This window comes from Arvicanthis niloticus, chromosome 2 (genome assembly GCF_011762505.2).
Source record: "Arvicanthis niloticus isolate mArvNil1 chromosome 2, mArvNil1.pat.X, whole genome shotgun sequence".
NCBI classification, from domain to species: domain Eukaryota; kingdom Metazoa; phylum Chordata; class Mammalia; order Rodentia; family Muridae; genus Arvicanthis; species Arvicanthis niloticus.
Genome location: NC_047659.1, coordinates 78207957 through 78232659, shown reverse-complemented (window position 1 = coordinate 78232659; position 24703 = coordinate 78207957). Strand labels below are relative to the sequence as shown.

The following is a 24703-nucleotide window of genomic DNA, read 5'->3' as shown; positions in this document are numbered from 1 at the left end:
GAGTATTTATTATCTAACTACCAGGTGCATTTTGTATTTTATAAACTAACATCTAAGATATCAGAAGAGATTCTGCTTTTGTTTCTACAGTACCATTATAATTATGAAAATATATTCTTTGTCTTGAGGTATTATGCTCATTCTTATTTTGATGTGTTGTGTACCAAGGAATTAAAGATCTTATAATTCATAAATTATTTGATTCAGAGTTTTCATGCCTTCTGTGTGCATATGGTGTATATATGTCAGTCAGAGTCACTAAGCATTTTTAACTACCTGTTCCATGTCTAATAGCATTTTTAAACCTTTAGCAAATTCTCCCTGCTACTGTAGTTGTATCTCTAGGTTTGTAGTTCTGTGTCTTTGACTTCCACCTTTTATTCTCATGGCTCTGTCCTATCTGTCTCTTAGTTAGTTGTTTATTTCAGTAAGGGTCTGTTTTCTTGTCTTGGCAAGACAGTGCTAGGACTTGAACCCAGGACCTTGCACATACTAGGTAAATACTGTGCCACTGAGCAATGTCTCCAGCTTTCCTCGCTATTGGTATTTCCCTATCATTCTCTCTAGTGAGAATCTGACCTAGGCCTTTAATCATTAGATAACATGTTTAACAAAATAAACCTTACATTTTTATCATTTTATTTCAATTTAATTCTCAGTAATAAAGAAAGGAAATAGCATCTTGCTTTTCACAGATACTGTACAAAAATTTGCCAGGAACATACATGTACTTCTTTTTTAAAAATAATTGTAGTAAGATTTATATTAATGTGTCCCTGCGTGCATGAGTGTGTGCACATATGTGCATCTAAGTGTGAGTCTGGTGTACTCAGATGCCAGACGAGGGCATCAGATCTCCTGGATGCAGCTGGTTGTGAGCTACATATGCAGGTCCTGGGCCAAGAAGATGGATTTCCTGCAATAGCAGCACAAACTCTAACCTCTATATCTGTTCTAATTCATGCTTCTAATATCTGTTCTAATTCATGCTTCTAATATCTGCCCCATGCACGTCTTCACTTCATTTTCCTGCCTACACAAATTAAATGCTTTTTATGGGCTAAGATCATAATATAGTAAAAATAGATACAAGCTTTTTATCTATACTAAATACTTTTTTCTCATCCTAGGTCTCTACATAACTGAGTATACCTACAATTTTGTATGTTGTATTTATATTATATTGTGTAGTATAATTCATTAACCTAGGGATGATTTAAAGTATATATGTACGTATATGTAAGTTATATGCAATTACGTCACTGTTGTGTATAAAGGACTTGAACATACATAGATTTTGGAATCCAAACAACTCCCTAAAATAAGTGCCCCTAGGGATACCAAGAAGTGACTTTGTATATGCAGAATCCTACAGTGACTTCAAAGTATAGACTCTTCATCTGTTTTATTCCCTCCCAAACTCCTTTTGTCCTCTCGGGCTTTCAAATGTTTAGATTCATTTGCACTATCTCTTTTTGTCGATAATAATTTTTATAAAGGGAATACACAGATCCAGTCTTCTCAATTGGGAAAATAGATTTGCTAGATTTCTGGATTGGGTAATAATAATTGTTTAATAATTTTCAACTCAATTTTATAGCAACAATGAATGAATCATTTTAGGGACCTGTTTCCTCAGAAAACTCATTTAAACTGGCACATATGTGAAATCATGGCTTTAAGAAAGAACACTTTATTTATTCTATCAGAAATGTAGTAATGATCGTCCAAATACTTGCATATTCCATGTTTTGTTAACACCTCTTTCATGTGCCCAGAAATATTGCTAGATTGCTAAGGAAAGCATTTGTAAAACATTTGTTCAGTTAGAGTAACCCAAACAGCAGAGCTTGTAAACACATATGTTGTTAAATACTTACTGACAAATATCCTTCCTTTTTAAAAAATGATTTTAAAATTTTCTTTTCCAAGAAAAACATATTGAGCACCATTATTTTGACTATAATGTCAGTAATCTCTAAATGTCATCTGCTAACTTTTAAAATGTTGAGCCTAAATTAAGTCAGTTAAAAACAACTTCATCAAAACAACTAGAGACAAATATAGTTGTAAACACCTTTCAAAAAAAGCTCACATAGCAGGTGATAAAAAGACAAGAAATACTGACTTCATAGTTTATTGGAGGTGCAGAATTTTATAATTCTAAGAATGCATTTTTAAGGTTTTGAATTAACCATTTTCTCTGTTGTCGCATCATATTATTTGGGGATTTTATTATTATTGTTGTTTGTTTTGTTTTGCTTGTTTTTTGTTTTTTGTTTTTTTTTGAGACAGAAACTCTATACACATGGTTGACCTGGCCCTTGTTTTATAGACTTTACTGGTTGAATTTACAGTGATCCTGTGCTTTTACCTCCCAAATACTAAGAACACAGGCAAGCACCACAAAACCTAGTGCCTTTCTGCTATTTTTACTTTCTCAATCAGAATCTTACTAGTCACCTCAAATTTAGACAAAATTTAAACTTGATTGTTATCATTACCTTCATATTTTCTAAAAAGAAAAAAAAAGCAAAGGTCTCCATTTGGTAGACAGTGTTTTGCTGTGTTCCTGGGCTGCCCTTGAACTCCTCTACTCAGTCAATTTACCTGCACCAGTATCCTGAGGGGCTGGACTGTGTCGTACCAAACTGGCTTTGTTCTATTTTCTCCCATACTCTTGTCCTCTAAAGCATATCCTATATAGTGTCTTCTTACTAAGATCACATCAGTCAGTTTGTACCATATCTATTGCCTTCCCGATACTGTGAGTTTAGATAGGAACTAGCAAATAAAGAAGTGTTATACTGATAAGCAGTACTATGTACTTACCTCCTCCTCTGTCTTTTAGAAAAAACAGAAAAATATCTTAAGAATAGGAATTCAGAACCTTGGCTCACCACTGTGGGGAGATGACATTTGCTGTAAAGAAAATTGTGACAACAGTCACAGGCTTACCAAGTTCCTCTACGTTCTCCGTGGCCTTCTAAGATCCTCACTGTCAGCCTGCATTATCACGATGCCAGCACATCTTGTCCAGGTAAGACCGATTGTTTTCTTACCCACTGGGGAAATGGAAGAACAACGTGGCTTTCATTTTCTTTCCCTTTACTGCTAGTGATATTGGCCGTCATTCTATGTGCTCATTCACTATTTGAATATTTTCTGTGGTTTCTGTCCATTTTTGTTGGTTAATCTCATCATTTGTTTGTAAAGTTCTTTGTATATATTTAGCTTTAGCCATGCATTTTACAATAATTTTCTTCTACCCTGTGACATCCCTTTTCTTAGTCCTTTGAAAATACAAGGTTTTTAAGCTTCACCAATTTGATCCATTTTAATCAGCTATTCTCCTTAGTCTTTGCTCTTATTGGTCTTGGCCTCTCTTAAGATTTTTTTCCTATTCTAAATATTTTGTGCCTTTTTTATATATATAAATGAGTCAGTATACTCCTTTAATTTTTTTACACAATTTTAATTTGTGTTTTTAAACACCTTCTGATTTCTAGCATTCTAACTATTCATTAAGTAAACATGTAATAAAACTTTATGGTTCTCTTTTTACAATGTCACCGAGACTAGCCTGGCCCTTGAGACAGTCTTTCTATGTACTACATTGTTGGTGTCAGTCATCATGAACAGCAGCAATCGTATAGTATAGCTGATGATACCATTCTTTGCCAAAGGACATTATCATCTCAAAGATATGATTTCATGCAAGCTTAAATATCTCCTCTACATTAGTGTTTTATATGAAGGCAAGGCCAGACCTTTATACCTCACATGGCATTATAATAATGTAATATCAATGTGAACAAAAACTTCTCTGCACAATGTCTGGCTTTTCTACATAGATGATCAGTAAATGGGAGTTGAATGAATATTGATTCTCACTTGAAAATTATTTCTAATCTCTAATTCTTAAAACTGCATATGTGTTTTTGTTCTAATATACCTAGACCACCCTAAAAAATAATAAATATATTAAAATATTATTGTTACATTAGTGTATATAATATGTAACATATCTCAAACTTATAACTGAAAATTGAGGCATAAATAACAAGAGAATTTCTACTCATGGGCCAGTAGAATTTATCTTTAATAATTATGATACACTAACTCACGTTTTCTTTACTGGCCTTACATAAGTTATGTTTTTATTACATAAATAACAATAATATGTCATTTTATGTTATTCTCATAATGATCTCAAATCTGTATAAATATTATAGGGAAACTCCTTCCTGTAATAGTGTTAGATATGCTACACATGCTTATAATGTTTTTATTGTTATCATGTTATTCTAAAATAAATACTTCAAGAGTAGCTTGGTTACTCATGGTCAGCTTGATGATTTGTTAATAGATCTGAAGCTACAGGTAAAATTTCAGCTCTTCATACTTGCCCTGCAGCTGCGTTGTGGTTGCATCTACTTCTGAGGCCTTGGCATCTCAGAACCTTAATGTCAGGGAATCTTTACCACAACGCTGTGAGACGATTATTTTTAATCATTCTTTCCAAGGTGGTCCAGTTAATAAGTAGCAAGACTTATGTTTCTCCACAGATTGTAGCCCCTTCCATCTTTATAGTTATATAACACAGCTCCTCAGCCATCACAAGGCTCTGCAACTTAGCTCTTGGATAACACATCTATTATTTAGTACTTTAAGGAGGAAATCATCATTGCAAAGTTCTTGACACATTAGAGTCTATGAAAGATTAGGCAAAAAGTTCCATTCTTTACAGAGGACAAATATATGGATATATGCTTCCTTCTGCAAAATTGCAAGTAAAGAAAAACAGTTGTAAAGTAACAAGTTGTGTATATAATTTTATATATAATACCTGAAAAAATTAATGAAAAACAAAACAGAGACCACTCAAAGTTGTAAGTGGTTGTTGTTTTCATAAGGTCCTAGCCACTGTGGTGTCTCTGACAGATTCCTCTACCTTGCATTTCAAGGGACAGCAGTGATGTTCTCAGATGTTGTCAAGTCATCCACTCTGCAGCACAAGTCAGATGGGTGAATGGCAAGGATGTGGAGTCAAGGTTTAGAGACTTTTTAAGCCTTTATACACAATTTGCTTAAACTTATGTTTTTTAATGTATCAAGAGAGACTTAAATAAAAATAACAAGATTTAAATCAGACAGGTGGTATGTTTAAAGTTAAGCAGCATGATCATGTTCTCAGAATGGAAAGTGTTGCTAGTAAAGCCACCAGGCATCTTCCAATAGGGTAGTGAAGCCCACTTGTAATCCTGGCCCTGGGGAGGAGGAGACAAGTGGATTCTCAGAACTTGCTGCAAGCTCGGGGTCTCAGCATAGACCCTGTCTGCAAAAACATGGTGGAAGGTGGTTGGTGCTCACAGAATAACACCCAAAGTTGACCTGTAGCCTCTACGCAGACATGCACAGGGGCACGTACACACATACAGTGTAATTAGAAACAGGAATATACAAAACAGAAAGATTGAGTTTGTTTCATAAAAATGTGTGTAGTGATTATTGTAGGTCAGATGCAGTCCTAAGCTCTCTTTAGATAGTAACTCATGTAATCCTTAGACTATGTGCTGATGCTGTTGTCTTTTCTCAAGATACACAGCAGAAATTAGACCTGATTAGTGTCTAGTTGCTGCTCTCTTAGCCATAGTGCTATGCTGCTTTTTCCATAAAGATACAGGAATAGAATCAAAGTAGGGAAAAGATGAGAACAAAGCAGCCGTCTGATGATAAAAAGAAAATGTGCTTTTAGAGGCTGTAATGCTTGATAAATTACTTTGTCTCAATTAGCTTTCTCAGTCATAGATTCTTCATCTATAAAAATGAAGCAAAAAATAATGCAGAGGATGAAAATACACACAGTAGGTATTCAGTAAGTGTTAGCAGTCATCATCACTGCTGGATATTACTTCAGAGACCCTCAGAATTGATCATCAGAACAGCAAGACCTGTCAAAAATGAAAATATTTGGTGTGTCGCTGCAGTAGAAGAACTGAAAGCAGATGAGAGGGAAACACCTGTGTGGCATGCTAGATACTCTAACTAGCACTCCTTTTTTTTTTTTTTTTTTAAATTGTTTTTTTTTTCTTTCCTGCACTTACTTTATTTATTTATTTATTTATTTATTTATTTATTTTTATTGGATATTTTATTTACATTTCAAATGTAATTCCCTTTCACCCCCACCCAGTAACCTCTTATCCTATTCCCCCTCCTCCTGCTTCTATGAGGATATGCCCCTACCCACCTTCCCACTCCTACCTCCTCACCCACAATTTCCCCCACACTGGGGCGTCCAGCTTTCATTGGACCAAGGACTTCCCCACCCACCTATGCCTGACAATGTTATCCTCCCTACATATATACAGATGGAGCCATGCATCCCTCCCTCTGTGCTCCCAGGCACAGGTTTAGACCCTGGAGAGCTCTGGTTGGTTGGTATTGTTGAGCTCCTCATGGGGCTGCAAACCCTTTCAGCTCCTTCAGTCTTCTATTTTACTCCTCCATTGGGAACCCCATGATCAATGGGGTTCAGTGGTTAGCTGTGAGCATCCACCTCCGTATATTTCAGACTCTGGCAGACCTCTTAGGAGACAGCTATATCAGGCTCCTGTCAGCATGCACTTCCTGGCATCCACGTCAGTGTCTACCTTTGGTGACTACACATGGGATGGATACCCAGGTGGAACAGTCTCTGAACGGCCCCTCTTTCAGTTTCTGTTTTATACTTTGTCTCCATATTTGTTCCCATGAGTATTTTGTTACCCCTTTTAAGAAGGACTGACGCACCCACACTTGGTCTTCCTTCTTCATGAGCTTCATGTGGTCTGTGAGTTGTATCTTGGATATTGCGAGCTTTTGGACTAATATACAATTATCAGTGAGTGAATACCATGTGTGTTCTTTTGTGCTAGGGTTACCTCACTCAGGATGATGTTTTCTAGTCCCATCCATTTACCTAAGAACTTCTCGAATTCATTGTTTTTAATAGCTGAGTGATATTCCATTGTGTAAATGCACCACATTTCTTGTATCCATTCCTCTGTTGAAGGACATCTGGGTTCTTTCCAGCTTCTGGCTATTATAAATAAGGCTGCTATGAACATAATGGATTATATAGTCTTGTTATATGTTGGAGCATCTTCTGGGTATATGCCCAGGAGTGGTATAGCTGGGTCCTCAGGTAATGCTATGTCCAGTTTTCTGAGGAACCACCAGACTGATTTCCAGAGTGGTTGCACTAGCTTGCAATCTCACCAACAATGAAGGAGTGTTCCTCTTTCTTCACATCCATGCCAGCATCTGCTATCACAGTGCTGGTTCAATTGGAGGTCAGCATGTAGAAGAATGCAAATTGATCTATTCTTATCTCCTTGTACAAAGCTCAAGTCCAAGTAGATAAAGGACCTTCACAGATACACAGAAACTAATAGAAGAGAAAGTGGGGAAGACCCTTGAATAACTAGGCACAGGGGAAAAGTTCCAGAACAGAACACCAGTGGCTTATGCTCTAAGATCAAGAATTGACAAATGGGACCTCATAAAATTGCAAAGCTTCTGTAAGGCAAAGGGTACTGTCAATAAGACAAAATGGTTACCAACAGATTGGGAAAAGATCTTTACCAATCCTATATCCGATAGATGGCTAACATCCAATATATATAAAGAACACAAGAAGTTAGACTTCAGACAACCAAATAACCCTATTAAAAATGGGGTACAGAGCTAAACAAAGAATTCTCAACTGAGGAAACTCAAATGGCCAGCTGAAAAGCACCTAAAGAAATGTTCAACATCCTTAGTCATGCAAATCAAAAAACTCTGAGATTTTACCTCACACTCATCAGAATAGCTAGCACTCCTAACAGCAAAAGGAGGATAGAAATCTTCAGTTACCCAGCCTCTCTCAGGAAAAACACCTAGCAATGTTATCTCATGGATTGGCTTTCAGACAGTCCAGGAAGCACAGATACATGCTTGGTTTTTAACAGCATAACTACACAAGACTCACAACAGTTTTCCCACCATGACCAATACTATTTCTGGAATCTCTAGGTCAGCCATTAAATGGTGATTGTGTGACTAAGGGCACTTTCACATGCTCACTGACTCATTTATTCATTCATTCATTCATTCATTCATTCATTCAAATACAGCAGTCATTATGATGGGTATCTATGGATAAAGCAGGATAAAACATGACAAAGTCACTGTCTCAGGGATTTTGAAGATAAGACAAGACACAAACAGTATTAGTATGAATGCTGGTGGTTTGGGTTTGGGGTTTGGTTAGTTGGGTGATTATTTTTTGTTGCTGGTGGTAGGGTTTTTTTTGGTTATTGTTATACTGGGTGTTTTGAAGGTTTTTTTCTGGGTATGGTGTGTGTGTGTGTGTGTGTGTGTGTGTGTGTGTGTGTTATGTGTTAGATAGTTGAGCTGTGGTGTTGATAATTGTTTCTGTCAGGCAAAAGAAATGTTATTTCATATCCTTGGAAATTTTGTCATGTAATTAAGCATCTTTAAATTAGCACAAGACTAAGGGTATATAAAATATTTTCATCTCTTGGAGTAGTAAAACAGCCAATCAGTGTTCTTGTCTTAGTTATTAGCATTCTGTCAGACTTGTACAGTAATGATTAGTTACCCTTTATTGTACTTTTGGCATGCTTCCCATGTTTAATTTCATTGTAGGGAAGGAACACATAGTTAAGGAAATTGCAAAAGAGAGGGAGAAGTTAAAATAGGGAAAATAATAGATTCAAAACTGATTTTAACTTACTGTTGTAATGATACTTGTAAGCAGAGTGGACAAGAGTGATTTTGAAGTTTTTATTTGAAGTATTTTGTGTTCTTACATAAAGTCTTACAACTTTAAACTTGAAATATTTTATTTGATTTGATTTAAGGTTATTTCTATAACAATACAATAGAAGTTGACAAGTGTGCCTTGAAGTAAATGTATAAAAATAAGTTCTAAATATCTGTTTTAAAGAACTAAACCTATTTAGGAGGCATATTATGAATCTCTTTAGAAAGACATGTAGTTTTAAACAGTTTTCCCTATAAAATGGTAGTATTATTACTGATAACTCTCTGACTATAATATAGTTTAGTATCTGCCCAAAGACCCTGCTCTAAAATAGATGTGAAGATGGCTCCATTGACTGATTCTTTTGCACACTGAACTCTGGGGTGCAGTGTGACTAGGGCAGAGCCACTGTAGTGCCCTGTATCCCAGCGTTACTCAGTTCCCACATCCCTGCTGCGTAGTTGTTCCACTCGCCAAGAAGCCTGTTAAAGAGCCCCTGAGAGCATGTGTACAGCCCTCCATGTTAATAGTTAATTGGTGAGGATGGCACGATGAGAGGACAGCCGAGCATGTGGTCTCACAGACTCGGGCAGTAGACAGGCCTCGGTGATAATAACAGCAGATGCTCAAGTTCTCACAGCTTAGCTGTCCCGACTCTTGTTGAGAAGATGTTATCATGGACCGGGTAAAAAAAAAAAAAAAAAAAAAAAAAAACTTATATTTAAGGGAAGGAACTAAGTAAGCCCTCTTCGATTCTTCTACATGTTAAATTATAAGACTATTTTAACTTTAAATCTTGATGTATGAATCTCTCCATGAGTGGTTATTTTCCTCCAAGTACATTGAGTGTTCCCTCAGCCCTGCTTACTATTGGGAACAAATGACTTTCCCCTGTGATGCCATTTAACAACATCAATTTTGGCATAGTGACTATAAAGTACTTTAAAACAGGATGTTTTAATATTCATATCTAGTCAGATATGACACCATCATTTCTTTCTGATCTATAAATAACAATTGATTTAACTTTGGTGAGATTTTTTATCTATCTCAAAGTTATGTAAACATTTTATACCTTTTATTTTATTTTCAATCCCAATGACAATGTGTGCTTGTGAAAAATAAGAATCAATAATATATCATTCAGGAAATAAAAGCTTAGTTTTGTGCCTAAATATAATTTTGTTAGCAAAATGAAAAGAAAATAGATTTTCTATTGCCTGAAAATTCCCACACAACCCATAACTTATCCTTGATTTGTATTTTTTTATATAGGCAAAACCACTTTTACCTAAAACTGTCAGGAAATAAACACTAACACACTTGGTATTAAAATGGAAGGTTATTCTCCTATACCTTTTCCGTAGCTTTCATTTCAAAGAATATTTAATCTCTATTTTTTAACTGCTAATTTTTTATCAGTATATTATAATCTACACTCTCGGAGGGACTTTCCAACATACACAACATAAAATGTTCCTTCGCCTGTGATAATAATCCCTTCATAAAATAGTTTAAGATATATAAATCTGTTCTTATAACTATGATTATCACAACAATTACAGGGAAATATTTCTGAGAATTTTATAGTTAAAAAATTTGATTATTCACCAAGCAATTATATTTAACTCTTTAAACTAGAAAATATCTATCTATCTATCTATCTATCTATCTATCTATCTATCTATCTATCTATCAATCCATCTATCTCTTGCATTGTCTTAAGAAATGTCAGTCAGTGCCTGAGTTGGTTAAACTTTCTTATTCAGACCACATTGCAAATGTGAAACTAGACTGCAGCATGTTTTTATATATTGTCATTGGAAGTTGGTGACTTGATATCTGTATTCAGTATTTTTATCACATAGTTGCTGCCTTCCGATGATAACAGTTTTTACCCCAGCTTTTCATGGATAAAACTTACCAGTGCTATTAGACAAATACCAAAGAAAATGTATTTCCTGATTTTAAAACAGAGAAGAAAGAACCCTATCTCTTAAAAACTGAAGAGGTTTAAATTGTTATCTTAATTAAAAGCTTTTAAGATTAGTTGACAATATTAATATACAAGAACTGTGAGGCTACTAAAGTGATATTGCAAAATATTTGTCTGTAGAGAAATGTTTTTATCTGTAACAATGCATGTATTCAATACCAGAATATTACCAGCTATACCAAGTAAAGCCATGGCTGCCTTTATAATCATTAATAAGAAGCTTGCAGGTGGACTCCAATGGACTTCTAAATTTATCTTATTCTTAAGTATGTAAGAAAGTATTCTTATTCTTAAAGAAGTATTAAGATGGTAAAGTCTCTGCTAAGTCTGACAGTTTCAGTTTGGTGGCCAGAACCCACCAAGTGATCTCTGACCTCCACATGCATAGCATGTCACACACATGCCCATTATACACATACAGATAGATAGATTAGATAGATAGATAGATAGATAGATAGATAGATAGATAGATAGATAGATAGACAGACAGACAGACAGGATCTAGTTTAAAGAGTTAAATTTAAATATAATTGCTTGGTGAATAATCAGACTTTTTAACTATAAAATTTTCAGAAATATTTCCCTGTAATTGTTGTGATAATCATAATTATAAGAACAAATTTAGATATTTTTAAACTATTTTATCTTATTTCTTAAACTATTTCAAATGGCTTTTTAAAGGGCTATTATGAGGACTGGAGGGATGGCTAACTGGTTAAGAGCACACAGTGCTCTTAGAGAGGACCTGTGTTTGGTTCCTACTCCCCATGTCAGGCAGCTCACAACTGTCTGTAACCTCAGCCCAGGTGGATCTGAGACCTCTGGTGTTTACACACACATGCACACACGTGCACATGCCCACACATAGTTACGCATAGTTTTCAATGATCTCTAAAACTGTACTTTAAAAAGGAAAATATTTAAGTATGAAAATTATGGATATAACCTCCATTGATCATAACTGTCCATTACTAATAGATAAATAAAGCTATATATTCTGGGTATCATTTTTTTTCATGATTACTTTCTTACTCAAGATATTGTCATCAATTACTATCAACTTTGTAATTGTTTTAGATTTTAATTAGTTCAATAGTGATTATAGGAAAATGACACATTTACAAAGTATATATAAGAGAGGTTTTGTTCAAATGAACTGAATCATATTCACCTTATTTAAATTGTATGCTCTTTGTGTCAAATTCTAGTGACTTTATGTAAGTTTAGTAAGCTGTAAATATAATTTATTTTTCTTCAAAATAGCAAGTAATAGAACTGTTTTAACTCTCTCCTCTAAGTTGGGATTCGTATAGTTCCCAGTTGTTTTCTGTTCAGCGTGCACATTAGCACATCTCTTAGGTTCTGACAGTGCTGCAGCTTGTGTACGTCATACATGCACTATATATTTTGCTGATTTTCTTGTTCAAAAATTAAGAAACTTTTATAGGTCACAATATCTAATTTTCTGTCTACACAGGGCATCTACAGCAGTAAGTGAAACATTTTGTCTTAATGTAGTTATACACATAAATAGGAGCAGGTTGTAGTAATTGCCAATCAGATTTTTGTTCATATTGAAAAGGGAAAAAATACCATTTAGAACCCTCCTATTATGCTTCATGTAACTAAAGTATATTCAGTACAACATAAAGTAATCATTTTGGGTTGGATTTTTTTACCACTTTCCCTAAAACAATTGTGCTGATGTTTTGTATTGTGGTTGATGTGTAGTCCTGTGTTAATGATTCTTAACTAAAGGGCTGCTTATGGCCAAGGTCAAATTCATCAGTTATATAAAGAGTGGAGTGTGTCATGGTAAGGAGAGTGAGTCATTGTACGGCTGCTGGAGCACATCTTTACTGTGACCAGTGCCTAAGCACAGACACAGCTGTTCTGAAGGCAGAAGCAGTGAGGTACTTGTGTGTTCAATATATGGAAACTGGAGATAAGAAAAAATGGGGGAAGGGTCTTTTACATTATTTTTACCTAGTGTTTTTTAATTCAAAAAAGAACTAAAAGTTTAACTGTGCATTTATTTCATGAAATTATTAAATCTTTTTTCCTTTGTGTTAGAAGCTATCTGAAAAATCCCTATGATAAAATGAAGATTTTTAAATTATTTTTAACTTACTCAGATTTTTACTCTTCCTGAAAGAACTCTTAGTATCTTTGAAATATATAATTATTTCTTAATGCTAAGACAAAATATGCTTGTTACTATTGATATTTTTCAGCTGTTTAAATACCAGGTCAAATAGTGTGACCTGATGTTATGTTTTAGCCCTTTGCTATTAATTACATCATTATTATATAAAGAGTTCTAGCTCTTTTAATAATGTTTTCATACCCTACATAGTTAATCTTTAATGTTGGGGAGTACAAAGGGAGAGATTAAATTAGCCTTGTAACCTCTTTCTCTTCCAGACTGATGATGGAAAATAAAAGCTCTTAGCCACAAAATGTAACACTTAGAATTAATATTTAATTAGACCAGCAAATTGTACACTGTGGCTGAAAGCTTCCAAAGAGTTGTTAGTGCCACAATTGACCTACAGGTTTAATAATAACTCACTTCTAGAAGCAAGTGCCAGTTCAGCAGAGTAGAGCCACTAAGAAAGTCCTGGGAGATTAAAAGCAGCAAACCAAATGGCAGGCAAGGATTCCTGGGATGGAGCCTTCTGGAAAGCTGGGAGCTGGAATAGCTTTTAAGCCAGGATTCAGATGAGAACAGTGGGTGAAAAAGCTGATCCCTCCTGTTCTGGGAGCTTCTGGTTGTAGGCCAAAATCTTAGAACAGATTTTTACTAAATGTTTTTGCTGCAGCTATTAACTTACATTGAAAACCAAATATCGAATAATTTTTCTGTAAAATTTAACTAGTTTTTTGTGTAACCATTAGTTCTTAATATAATTACATAATATCTGTACGTTCAGATCATTAGATTGTCAGATAGGTTTGGCGCTGTACATCTATGCTGTTTTGCTGTGACATGCTGTTTCCTTGTTCCCTGTATAGTTGATTTATATGGTTCATTTCTATATTATTTCATTACAGAGCATTACACAGAGCCAGGAAAAGAGACTGGAGAAGTCTATAACCCAAGACTTTCCCTTTAAATCATATATGGGTATATATAGATATTTGCTATTTATAGAAGTATAATGTAAAGGCATCATTAGTTTTAAAAAGCTTATAAAGCACTTCTAGATCTGCTTATACTGTAATTAAATTACACGATAAATAATTAGACCTCCTGGTGAAACATTGGATTCCTATATATTAGAAAAAAATCATATGCTGAAAGTAGGGTATTAGATGATGTGTGGGTACAGAAGACTGAAAGGGGGACACCTTAAATAAATCATTGGTTATATCTTAAATAATGAAAGAAAAACCAAGTAGGTGAGGGTCTTGCCAGCAGAGGGAGTAGTCCTGTCTTCTGTCAGGTTCCTGTCATTTCCCCACCTGCCTCAGCCTTCCCCAGCCAGTCTCCCATCTGGACCTGGCTCTGGCTGCCTGTTCCTGATGACAGGCTATCATTTTGTGCTCAATGTGGTATTATTCTAAGCTAATTTTAAACTTTAGTATCTTTAACCTGCCACAGCAGCACAGACACTAACTGGACACTGTTTTGGGGATTGATGTCTGGGATTGCATTCTAAGGGAATTTAAGGATAAAGAAGTAAAGTAAAATATATCACTTGAAAGTTCCTTAATGAAACAAAACGTTAAAACCAAGTATCTGATTAATTTCCATAATGTAAAATTAGATGATGTAAAGGTTTGGGGAAAGCCTGAAATTGCTTTTGAATACTATTTGTCATTATTTATTCTAGCCTACTTTTTATTGTAATTTCTGCATCCCATTTCTGAAAGCCTTCAGAGCGTGTTCTGTTAAAATTTAAGAGAATGTTGACTGAAAAAAAGGCAAAACTCATAAATATGTACTCTGTCAGTGTAAACAAATGGTATTTCTAAAATCGTGGTCTAAAACAAATGAAGAACCACACCCTTTTATAACAAAGTTAGAAATACATTTGATCAGCTAGAACACACAAAAGCATGTGGTTTCATTGCCTCAACCTAGTAATGTGGAAAAAAATGAACAATCTCTTTCTCCTTTAAGCTAAAATATATTTATTTGCCTTTAGGTCCTCTGTGAAATGTTTTAAGCTTTAGGGGAGGAAATATTTATTTTATTACTTCCTTGTATGAATGTTATTCTGTGATGATACCAAGAGATAGGTTCCATTTAAATTACCTTAGTTACAAAAAGTTGTCTTTGTATTCTAAAATAAACTATGAGCTTCAATAATGCATTAAATCTGCAACAATTAATTTAATGGACATTGTAAGTCAGTATAATTTTGTCAGATCAAACAGCTCAAAAATAATGAACAAAATCATCAAAATCATTGTTTTATAGTCTTTGCTTTAATAGAATTGAGCATATAAGAAGTATGAAACATACTCTTCCTCAAATGTCGTTACATTTATCCTTTATCTAACATTAGTGTTGTATTACATACCAAAAAATACGTTCACTTTTCAGAAGAGGTTCTGTATCCCAAGCTCGGCTGTGGGAGACCCACATATACATGTATACCTCCTATCATTCAGTCATCAAACAGAAAGGAGCTTGAATATCCCCTTCTCTCTGGAACCAGCTCTCCTCTCTTGTTCTTTGCTATCTTTCGTAGTTAAATGGTGCAACCCAAGAGTTTATTCTTGACACGGTGTATGTATGTTTTATGCCAATTGGCTTTTTTCTCTGAAGAAGTCTCTTGGAAATTAAAATGTTGATTAATTAACTTTTTAATCTTTAAGTTAAAATATTTATGAGAAATTTATTTATTCTGTGCTGCTTCAAATTGTATCCTTTATATTGTTGTGGTAATTGGTGCCATCAAAGTAAGGAAATGTTCAGTCAGCACTGATAGCTAAGATCTTGTGTTAGAACAATTGTTGAAGCTTTATATGGAAGTAGTTGGATTTTTTATCTTAAAATTGCTACTTTTAGCTTTATAAGCTTTGACTTGAAATTCCTTTCAAGAATCAATTAATTCAATTAATCTTTGAGAATTTAAAATTCTTTTAATGGATTTGACATATCCTAAATAAAAATGTGCTACCATTCTTTCAAAGCAAGCAAACACTCAAAGTAAAATTCACCAGGTTCTTGTGAATCTAAGTGAGAATAACATGGCAGACAGCTGGGCCTTGTTTACTTGCAGCAGATTTGATGTGCATTAAGTTTCTAGAATTAAGAAATTATACTGAAACAGAAAACTTTAAGACCCTTTCTACAACTTATGACAATGCCATCTGAGATTGCCAGCAAACTCTTAAAACTCCTAGACACTAGCTCTTCTGGCTTCCCTCCTAGTTACGTCTTGGCTACTATCCAGAGCTGACAACTTTCACCCAGGAGCAAAGGGAGATTTGTCTAGTATAAGAAGGATTTTTGAGTCATCCTAGATTTCCTATCCAGATGGGCAAGGAGGAGGGGTGGCAATATCATTGTGCATACTTGGGTGATGTCATTATGGCAATGTGTACTATAACCATTAATTTAGTCATAATGACTAAATTCTGGTAACCTTGTTTAAGTATTTCTCACTTGAAACTTTAATTTGGCAATTTCAGTATTAAAATAGGAATGATGTTCAAATATATGTATTAGGTCTTGATGCATAGATGCTGTTACTTATTAATTTTCAACTAAAGAGCAAGAAGTTTCACATCTTTCTCAATGAATAAAATTGTTTAGAGTTCAGGAGGATAAGAATATAGAAGTTCTATGTCAAGATCTCCACTCTAGTCTCTATACTAAAGATGTCTGAGGAAAAAAAAAAAAAGATGTCTGAGCACCACAGGCCATATGATGATGGTTTTATGTACAGTGTGTTCCTGACAAACTAAACTATGACTATTATGTTCCCAAGGGGTTTTCTACATGCATTTTTTGTTTTCATATAAATTCACCTACCTTCATCTAAAAGACCATTTAGTATTAATACGGTGAAGGACCTTCTTCTTATAAACATGGCTCTAAGATAATATCGCATTAATGATTCATATTCTAAAAGAACCGTGAATAGACACAAGCAATCACATGTTTTTTTAAACTTAAAAAAACTGCATTGTCATGCCCAAATATATTTTTTGTTCCTATAAATAACTAGAAACTCATTGTGTATATTATAAAAATAAAGGTTATTTCAGTCTTAAATATAGATGTTACTCTTTTATAATTTTCCATTATTCTTATTCTATAAATGTTTTCAGATACTTTATCATTTTCACAGTCTGATTAGCTACACTGTACCAACTTTTGCAGCATAGCTGTACAAAAAATTGTAAGGTCACTGTTAAATGTAACTTCTTTTATGGTAACAATACAATTAAATGGTTTTTTTTTTTTTTGGCCTAAAGCTTTATAAAACCTTTTTAGATAGATTTTAGTTTATAATTAATAGTGACACAAATATAGAGCTTAGAAATACCATAAATAAAATACATAAATAAGTGAACACATTTCTGAGAAACTTTGAGTTCAGGCTATACATGCTGCTTTATATTTAGAATCCATTAGTTTTCTTTAGTAAATATAATTAATTTATCACTTATAAGCATCTTTTAAAAGACCTAAAAAATTGATGTCTTTCAATGTCTTATTAGATAACTTTAGAGTTAAATGAAAAAAAGAAATAACAATGTTGGGTTAGTCATTTAAATACACAGCACTTCTTTACTGTTAGAGCAAAATTAGAAGAGAAATCAATCCATCTTTAAGCCTTACAGTTCTGTTAACCATATAATTGAGAAGACCCAAGTTGCTATGTCTGAAACCTTGAATAGGTGAGTTCTAACAAACTCCGATATTTATACAAAAAGACTCTGTCTTTTATTTATAGATAAAAGTAAATCTAACCTTTTAGATTAAGAAATATTGTCAGTAGCCTTGATAAGTGCTTGCCCATCTGAAGGTCCGTAACATTAGTACTCTTCTCAGTTGAATTTATACTAAAAATGAAATGATAGGATCCTGCTGGTTATTATCCAAGATTCTTCTTGATAGGGAACCACATGGCTTTTCTTCATCTCCCACTTGTTCTCACCCTTTACTACCAACCCAGCCACACCCCACCCCCATCCCAACATTGTTCAGTACTCAGCACAATGAATCATTTTCAAGTTGACTCATTGTGAACTGTCTCCCAGCTGTTGGAATGTCTGGCAGACATTTTTGTTTGGGTGAAGAATAACTGGCTGAAACCCAACCTGGATGAGTTTGATATAATGGTCTTTGGCTGAGGGAATATTGAGAGGAGCATGTTTCTGGCCCCTGAAGCCCCTGTTATTTCTGGAGGACTACCATCCCCTGTGGCACAGCACTGAAAGGAAGGAATCAATCTGGATTATTTTCTCACCATTGACTAAAGAATTGCCTTAGGAAAAATAGCCATTTGCAAATATTATATGTATTTTATAATGTGTCCACATAATTGAAAGGTTTTTTTTAAAGTTAAAGAAAGCTTATTTACACTGTCTCCTTTTGAGACCACAGATTAGAGGCTAAAATGCCCTCCACACAATATGCATTCCTCCTATGGAAGAGATTCAAATATTGCCTAAGGTATTTGAAGGTTGAGCTAACCAACCATTTCAGCAGAATGTTTGGAACCCAGAGTACTGTACAGGTCCCTTTGAATTATATAGAATCAGTATAACCTCTTTTACTCTCCATCCTGATCAGTCTTCACAAGGCTCTTAAGAAACAAAAACAGCACTAAGCTTGGTAGTCATCATGAAGCATTTATAAAATGAAAATCTCTGTGGTCTCTCCTCTAACAGCAGACATAGCACCAAACAGACCAGTTTTCTTGACTGCCTTATATCTCCTATCCTTTTCTTCTAAAATTAGATTTTAAGCTAGTGGATATTACCAGTATATAAAATGAGAGTTTCAAAATTCCAAAATTCACAAAGAATGATTTATTTTAACAAATCTATATCAGTAGAGCATAAATATCCTGATGTATTGTGTTATATAATTAAACTTTACAGGCTTATCAGCCTATCAGGAATCACCCTACAAGGAATACTGACTGTTCATGAAGTAAAATAATTGCAAAAGCAACTGGCTAGTCAATGATTTTACTTTCCTGGCTGTGAATTCCATGTGGTTTGGGACCGTTACTATTTAGCAAATGGGTATTCTGTGCTTAGAGCTATGTTTATGTATGATTTTAATCCAGCACGCAGACATTTCCTAAGCTGTTGTATTTAGCACCACTGGATTCGTCTCAAGCTGTATTCAGAAAGAAGGTGTCGGCCATTGGTTGGTGCTAGTCACAGTTTCTTTGCCTTTCTTTGTTGTTACTTTAGAGCCAGGTGGCAGCATCTGGAAAGGGGCATAGGAGACCCCAAAACAAGCCACTTTACATCCCTTTTACTGGACCTTCCCATGTTTTAAATATGTCACAGGACCTGACATGTTACAGGACTGAGACCCAGTCCCAGCTGATGGGCAGCCATGCTTGCCATGTGCCATCTATCCTTCTCAGTCCCATTATATGCCAAGTTCTCCAGTGCACTGGAGCAACGTAATGAGAAAAGCAAAGTGTAGCCTCCTTCATTGGACCAAAGGAACAATACTTAATGTTTTCTATGAAGTTTTGCCTTGCCTTCAACTCTTCAAATTAACATAGAAGACCTATGTAGATCAGATCATTCAACTAGGAGACTATTTTAATGTTTTTCAGATTGTGGTGCATTTAACTTTTATTTATTAATGTTTCTTACCTCCACTAAAATTTGTATTCAAGATGGTATAGTGGCATTGTGTAGATGTTTTATTTTGTAATTAATTATAACATTAGTATTCCCTTTACTTGTTTTTCAGAATAAATCTATTACTACTCGTGTGAGAAATTTGTCAGATACAGTAGTTGGTCTGGAATCTTTTATTGGTTCAGAAAAAGAAACCAACCCATTGTATAAGGATTATCATGGTAAGCATCATCTATATCATGAAAAGAACATACCTTGAGTGCTTCTCACATACCTGAGAGCATCCTTCTGCTATTAGAACATCTGCTATAACGTGGTGTGAATGTGATTCCACTGTTAAATATTTTTCCCTCCTGGTTAATTTTCTATTTCAGCTATTCGTCATGCTAAAATTGCAGATTATGATAACTGAAAGTAGTCAAACCCAGGCCCTGAAGTATTGTTATGCCAGTAGCTTAATGTTTATATGAAATCAGCCGTGCTTGAAATAAGTCTATATACAAATGTCCCTAATTCTAAAATGCACAATATGAACTACCTCTGGTCTTAAGCATTTTGAATAACAAATACTCAACCTGTAACAGTGTATCAGCATTTCTGTGATATATATATATCACAGAATATACACAGTGTGTGTATATATATATACATATATATATATATATATATACATACATACACACACACACAGGTTCATAGTTTACAGAACTAGCTATGTGGTAAGGTCATCCTAGACTGAGATGTAGCTTATTGGTAGAACATTTTTTCAATATGCACAAGGCCGTAGGTTCAGACCCCAGCACTAGCACTTTAAAAGGGAGATACATATTATCTCGTCACCCTGTCATAAACCCAGGAAAATTAATTGTATATTTTACAACATTACAGTTTTGGTTTGGTCTAGTTTGATTTTGTTTGGTTTGGTTTGGTTTACTTTGGTTTTGATGGTGGAGATTGAACCTCCTGTTTTGTATAAGTTACATTATCACTTATAAGTACTCATTTATAAACTTACTGAAATTGTGTTTTATATTCTAAATATATTTTGCTTAAAACATTTCAAAAGTTAAACTGTCATTCTTTTTGCTCTGAATAAGTAAATTATTCCTCATGTGTACTGAGTAATTATATTTGTAAACTTTCTTATAATAAGAACCTGAGAATAAAATAATTAATGAGTTTATATAAGGCCTCCTAACTTAATAATTACTAACATGCACATGTACCATAAGGGAAAAATAAGAGATGTGCTGTCCTTATTCCTATTATGTATACTTTATTTACCAAATAAGTATGTATGTTTGTTATGAGCTATTTATTGTCTTAATGAGAAACAGGTGGTAAATATGATCAAAATGCACTCTATAGAATTTTCAAATAATGTATTACAATATTTTATTTGAAATGTAAGCTTACTTATTTTGGTAAACTACTTGGAAGAAAATGTTTGTAGCATACTCTAAATCTGAATGCATGCACACATTAGTGAGCACACACACACACGGGGGGCGGGGGGGGCCAAGCAGTTGTGTAAATAAGGTCTGTCTACTCCAATCTGACATTTGATGTCTCTTATCCCATGTTCAAGGATCAGTATACCTGACATGGTGTTTTTAAATATGAGCTGAGTCAGGCAAAAAGATGTGCTAAAGAACCTTCCATGTCTTCATCTGTGGGAACTGACCCCTAGTTTAGTCAGAAACTACACAAAAGCCATCCAGTGCCTTGTCAGTAAAGATTAGCAAGTGTTTCTGCTGATGAGGCCCGGAGCTCACGGTTTACCTAGCACTGTTGCAGAGCTTCTAATGGCCACATAAGGGCCTAACGTGCCATAAAAATCAGTGTTTCCGGATGGCATACAGACTAATGTTTGATCCTAGACCATGCTGAAATGTAGTTTTCTTCAATAGTTTGTTCAATGCACAAAATGAAATACTTTTTATTGGTGTTTTGCAGGTTATCAGTAACCCAAAAGCCTTGTTTTCCTGGCTGCTTACTGGTGCATATTTAATAAAATAAAGATTGCTGAGTGGTGCTGTGGGCAGCATGCAAGGTGATAGCCATATTTGCTTACTGTAAATACGAAAGAAAATCACTCGCAAACCGGCTGTAGTTTTGACAAGTATTAAGGCCCCTCTTTACATCTGTACTCCTGTACCAAAGTGCAATTAGTTTTCCTCGCTCGAGGATTTCTGTTTATCTTATTCTGCTTGATTACTTGAGTATAATCACACCATTTGCTTCACTGCTCCTGGTAGTCAGCTCCAGTTTTAAAGGGAGGATGCCTGTGTGTAAATTTACAGATTCTGCTGTAAGACTCCTTAATTTATGCCTCTGATGACAGCACTTAAGGCTTTCTCTTTTAATTTCCTTTCCACGAGGTTTGATCCATATACGGAAGATTCCTCGGCTTAATAACTTGACTTGTGATGAATCGGATGTCAAAGACTTAGCTTTTAAGTTAAAAAGGAAGCTGTTCACCATTGAGGTAAGAGACTTTTTATGTTTTAGTTTACTGTCTTAAGGTAAACAGTCCCCCTCATGCCTGATTTTTACTGTAATAAAACATCTAAACACATTTCAGGCTACAAACGAAGTACTTTTGTTAGACTAATTTTTGTTATATTTTCCTCCATTCTAATCATGTATTTTTATTCAGATACAGCCAAAAAAAAGTCTTTAATAGCTATTAAAAATAAGCTCCAAAGTCAATTGATAAATACGACGTGGATCTCCAAGGCTTTCCAAAGCATTTATTTCAATGTTAATGAGCTGTGCTTACTGTGTGTGGAATATGAATGCTGCCCACAACTGTGTATGGATAGCAAGTCTTATCGCTACCTCATAAATGTTTCTTTGTTTTATTTGGTTTGATTTGGTTTTTACTATCAGGGAGATTACATTTAATTTTTAAAATGTTGAGTTAAACAAGGTATGAGTTATACTAGTGGCTGTAAGTAAATTTTCTACATTTTTGTGACCTTTCTGCAAGCAGGATGACAAAGCAATACAAAAGAGTTATTTCAGCTCAATCTTGCTAAAGAGAAAATGAACGTGGAACTATTAACCAATTAGAGTTGATATATTTATTAATGAAGTAAATGTTCAGAGAGATGGCTTTGGGTGGTGTGATAGTTATCAGTATAGTTGGTGCTTTTTTTTTTTTTTTTAAAACAAAGACATAAAACAGCCAAACTGCCTTGACAAACCATTTTGTTTAATCTCTTTTCAAATGAAAAGCTCTTAAGCAGGCCACTTGTCTTAACTGCTTGAAACCATAAAAAGGGAGAATTACCACCAATAAATTAGCATATTTTTAACTTCATCACCAAACGATCATCAATGTGGCTTGGCACGGCTTTGGTGTTTGGGACTTCACCCTTAAAGTGACCACTTTGGCCCTTCTCTGACCCTCTGCCCTCTTTAAGCTGGCCACTTGATAAGGTAACTTAATGGCTCTCTCTCTTTCTCTGTCCTTCACATTTACAAGTAGCACTAACCTATAAATCATCATAAGGGTCCTATCCTGTGACAAATTAATGTGCCCTCCTCCTAATTAATGGTCATCAATGTCCTTAATTATCTAATCCTATTGAGAGCAGTTAATAGTTAATCAGGCAGCCAGTTCTTCAGGCAGGTCATCTCTGCAGGAGTGTTAGAAGTTCCTCATCTGGGGAATACTCCCATCAAAAGCCACTTAAAGCCCAAAGAGGAGTGTGTAGAAATAGTGATTCTTGAGCTAATTTGCTTTACTACTCAAAAGATACCATTGAAATGGAACCCAAGACTGTAACTGTGCCAGCATTCTCTCAGCTTTCCTGATGGAATACTGAGTGACTAAACCATCTTAAACATTTCAAGAACTAAGTTTTAGCTTATTGTCTGGCAAAAGTATGCTTCCATTTTTTAAAGTTGAATTTCTGTTTCTAATATAAACATTTCCCTCTACATGGTTATTCTTCCAAAATTCCCAATATTTTTAAAACCAAGTCTGCAGTATCATATCTATTATGTTCAAATTAAGCAAAAACTCCTCAGTGGAAAAGTTATTGTGCCCAAAGTAAGGTGATCATGTGAATCCTTTATGACCTTGCTCAGTGTCTTATGGCGAGCATAAAAATGACCTGCATAATGTCAAGTGAGCCCACTCCCTTGAATAGCAGTAGTTTCTAATAGAGAGTGCCAATTAGACACACAGGCTTCTTGATATTAGACAAACTAAAAGAATGATAACTGTCACCTTGTGGTTTGGAAGCAGTATTTGAAAACAAAGCAACAATAAAGTCGCCTTTTTAAGAAGGTAATAGTCAGTACAGTCAATCAATTTTTTTTAAAAAAAAAATAGAGTAAAAGTCATTTTAAATGACAAAAGTAATAGAAATACATAAATCTGACTTTTTTAGCAAATAAAATGCAAGCTATACTCCTCTGAAAAGTCTGAAGACGTAGTGTCTTGGGCATTGAATCTGTATGTTATTCCCAGAAGCAAAGCCTGGCTCAATCGGTAAAGTGTAAGTCTGACTCCATGCAGGGAGACTTATTAGGATGTACCTAAAGTCACATGCATCACAAACGAGGGGTGGATGGAGGCAAAAAGCAGAGGAGGGAGGGATGGTATTAAAGCCTATTTAGCCATTGGCCTTTGTGTATGACAGGTGAAGCAACTCCAGTACTTGCCAACTTTGAGTGATTCAAAGACAGAATGGTGTTTTCTCTCTTAGAGTACATACTGATATTCATTCAAGTACTTCTGATTCAGAAGGAAACATTTATCACAATAGGTTATTACAATTCCCTGTAACTATAAAGCTGCATGTATTACCCCTTATGAAAAGCACAGCAGGATACTGTTTATAGTGCTGATACTGGAGCCCTACATGTGTATGTACCAACCACATAAGCTCCACTCTCTCTAGGATTTGTACATTTGTACTGGCCTCAGCACTAAGCTGAATTGACTTTCTAAATTTATGATCTTTCTGTGTGGCAATTTGTTTTTCTTTAATACTGTTGGTATTATTATTAAGTAAACTTTTTATAACTATGATGCACTGATAATGTATAGTTCATAGGATTTGAAGTGTGGCTGCATTGAA

The 24703-nt window shown here is 34.8% G+C and overlaps 1 protein-coding gene across 5 annotated transcripts in view; it reads left to right on the top strand.

The window, feature by feature from the left end:
• Positions 1–24703, top strand: part of Elp4 (elongator acetyltransferase complex subunit 4) — a 190080-nt gene that overhangs the window by 72702 nt on the left and 92675 nt on the right. For all 5 annotated transcript variants that reach the window (XR_013108724.1, XM_076929384.1, XM_076929385.1 and 2 more), the window contains exons 7-9: positions 2852–3040; positions 19720–19828; positions 21989–22095. Coding sequence is in view for 4 of the 5 variants with exons in the window: in XM_076929384.1 (XP_076785499.1) it covers positions 2852–3040; positions 19720–19828; positions 21989–22095 (405 nt within the window). In the remaining variant the exon portion in view is untranslated. The remainder of the gene's footprint in view (positions 1–2851; positions 3041–19719; positions 19829–21988; positions 22096–24703) is intronic.